The sequence below is a fragment of the Rattus norvegicus genome, chromosome 1 (assembly GCF_036323735.1).
Source record: "Rattus norvegicus strain BN/NHsdMcwi chromosome 1, GRCr8, whole genome shotgun sequence".
Lineage (NCBI taxonomy): Eukaryota > Metazoa > Chordata > Mammalia > Rodentia > Muridae > Rattus > Rattus norvegicus.
The window spans coordinates 169,773,931-169,776,310 of NC_086019.1; the positions used below are offsets into that span (position 1 = coordinate 169,773,931).

General features: G+C 39.3%; 1 protein-coding gene across 1 annotated transcript; it reads left to right on the top strand.

The window, feature by feature from the left end:
• Or2ag13 (olfactory receptor family 2 subfamily AG member 13) lies at positions 1-948 on the top strand. Its single transcript, NM_001000191.1, has one exon. The coding sequence runs from the start codon at positions 1-3 to the stop codon at positions 946-948; it is 948 nt and encodes a 315-aa protein (NP_001000191.1).
• The last annotated feature ends 1,432 nt before the right edge of the window (positions 949-2,380 follow it).

Sequence of the window (2,380 nt, forward strand, 5' to 3'; positions counted from 1 at the left end):
ATGGAAGTCTGCAACTCCACCTTGGGAAGTGGCTTCATCTTAGTGGGGGTTCTAGATGACAGTAGTTTTCCAGAACTGCTCTGTGCCACTATCACAGCCCTGTACTTTTTAGCATTGACCAGCAATGGACTTCTGCTGATGGTCATCACCATGGATGCCCGGCTACATGTGCCCATGTATCTACTACTCTGGCAGCTCTCCCTCATGGACCTCCTCCAACCATCAGTTATCATTCCCAAGGCCATAATAGATTTTCTTCTCAAAGACAACACTATTTCATTTGGGGGGTGTGCCCTTCAGATGTTCCTGGCACTGACACTTGGTAGTGCAGAGGACCTCCTTCTGTCCTTTATGGCCTATGACAGGTATGTAGCCATTTGCCATCCTCTGAACTACAGAATCCTAATGAGTCAGAAAGTCTGCTGGGTCATGATAGCCACCTCATGGATCCTGGCATCCCTCAGTGCTCTAGGCTATAGCATGTATACCATGCGATATCCTTTCTGTAAATCCAGGCAGATCAGACACCTCTTTTGTGAGATTCCTCCCTTGCTGAAGCTGGCCTGTGGAGACACCTCCACATATGAACTCATGGTTTATTTGATGGGTGTGACTTTACTCTTTCCTGCCCTTGCTGCCATCCTGACCTCTTACTTACTAATTCTGCTCACTGTGCTCCACATGCCCTCTAATGAGGGCAGGAAGAAAGCCCTTGTCACCTGCTCTTCCCATCTCACTGTGGTAGGGATGTGGTATGGGGGTGCTATTTTCATGTATATCCTGCCCAGTTCCTTCCACAGCCCAAAGCAGGACAATATCAGCTCAGTGTTCTACATGATTGTTACTCCAGCTCTGAATCCTCTCATCTACAGCCTGAGGAATAATGAGGTCACTGAAGCATTGAGACGAGTCCTGGGGAAAAGATTGCCAGTAAAGTCTACATTCTAGGTACTTCTACTAGCTTATTCCTCCTAAAAATAAAAAGATTTCAACTATGAATGGAATATTACTGATAAAATCAGGAGAGTAAAAGTATTGCTTGTTTGATAGAGAAGAATGAGATACAACAACCCTTTAAAACACACTTTGGATATTATGAGGTATTTTATGAAATGAAGTCCATATGACTTCAAAATATTTTATATGTCTCTAAACGTTATATAACATTTCCAAATGTAACTGCTTGTGTTAGGGTTTCAAATTGGCCTTCCCTCACCACCTGGAGATAACCCCTGAGATTTTTACTGCTTATTGGACCAAAAACCAGAAAACATAATTGCATGTACATAGATCATGAATTAATTGGAAAAGATTATTAAGATTTGCTTAAATGTTAAACTAACTAATCTTGGCCAAAAATGTAATATTAAAGAGGCTATTTTGCTTAAGAAGTTTGCATCTTCTTCATTTTTTCTCTCTTCCTACGCATCTGCATTCATGGAGATTTCTTTGATTTAAAGAAAAACCTTAAACTCTCCTCATCCCTCCTCTCCTCTCTTCTAGTCTCCTCTCCTTTCCACTTCCCCTACACTCTCTTATGTAATTTCCCTTCCTCTCTTTTTTCTTTTCTTTTCTTTCTTTTATCGGTGATGCAAATTGAACACTTACCATTCTAGCATGTAAATAATACAAGCACACAGTATTTGCCCAAAACTCCTAACATAGTAAAATGTCTCAACAACTACAAAGAGTCCATATATTTACTGTTAGTCTAGATATAAACATTTTATAATCTGTACATGTCAAAATATTTTGAAGGAAAATAAATAGAAGTTAGTATCCTAGAAGTATGTGGTGTGAGTAAAATTTCGCACTCAGTCAGATGAATGTCCGTCCAGTTTTGCTGCTGGCACTCACTGTACTAAGCGGATATGTTCGTGTAGAGGTTTCTTTATCTTCCGGCACACAGAGAGATCTTTTTTGTTCTATGGTGCTGATACAGAGTGCTGGTGAGAAGCCCCTAGCCAGCTGTCACAACACAATTGGACGTAAATGTAGCTCACAATTTTCTATAATTTTCACCTTGTACTTGTACTTCTTGAATAAAATATCTGTAAATTCTACATTTTCAGTAAGGAAAAGACTTAAAATGTTGTGAGGAATAAACAAGATAGTAAATGTAAATATATGGAGGGAGGTGTGTGGAATATATGGATAAATCATACATCTAAGTGCTGCTATAAGAGAGAAGTGCCCAGGCAGTTGTGTGTACTAGAGCATGACAGCACGTAAGTGTTTGATAATGCAGCTAGCTATTTCATCTCTGTCAAATAAATGTTTTATGTATGCATTTGGATGTGTTTATGCTAATTAGCAATGGCAATCTCTTATGTATGTGACTAATACTTTCCATTATAAAAAGTCTTATGAGTGGTTATAT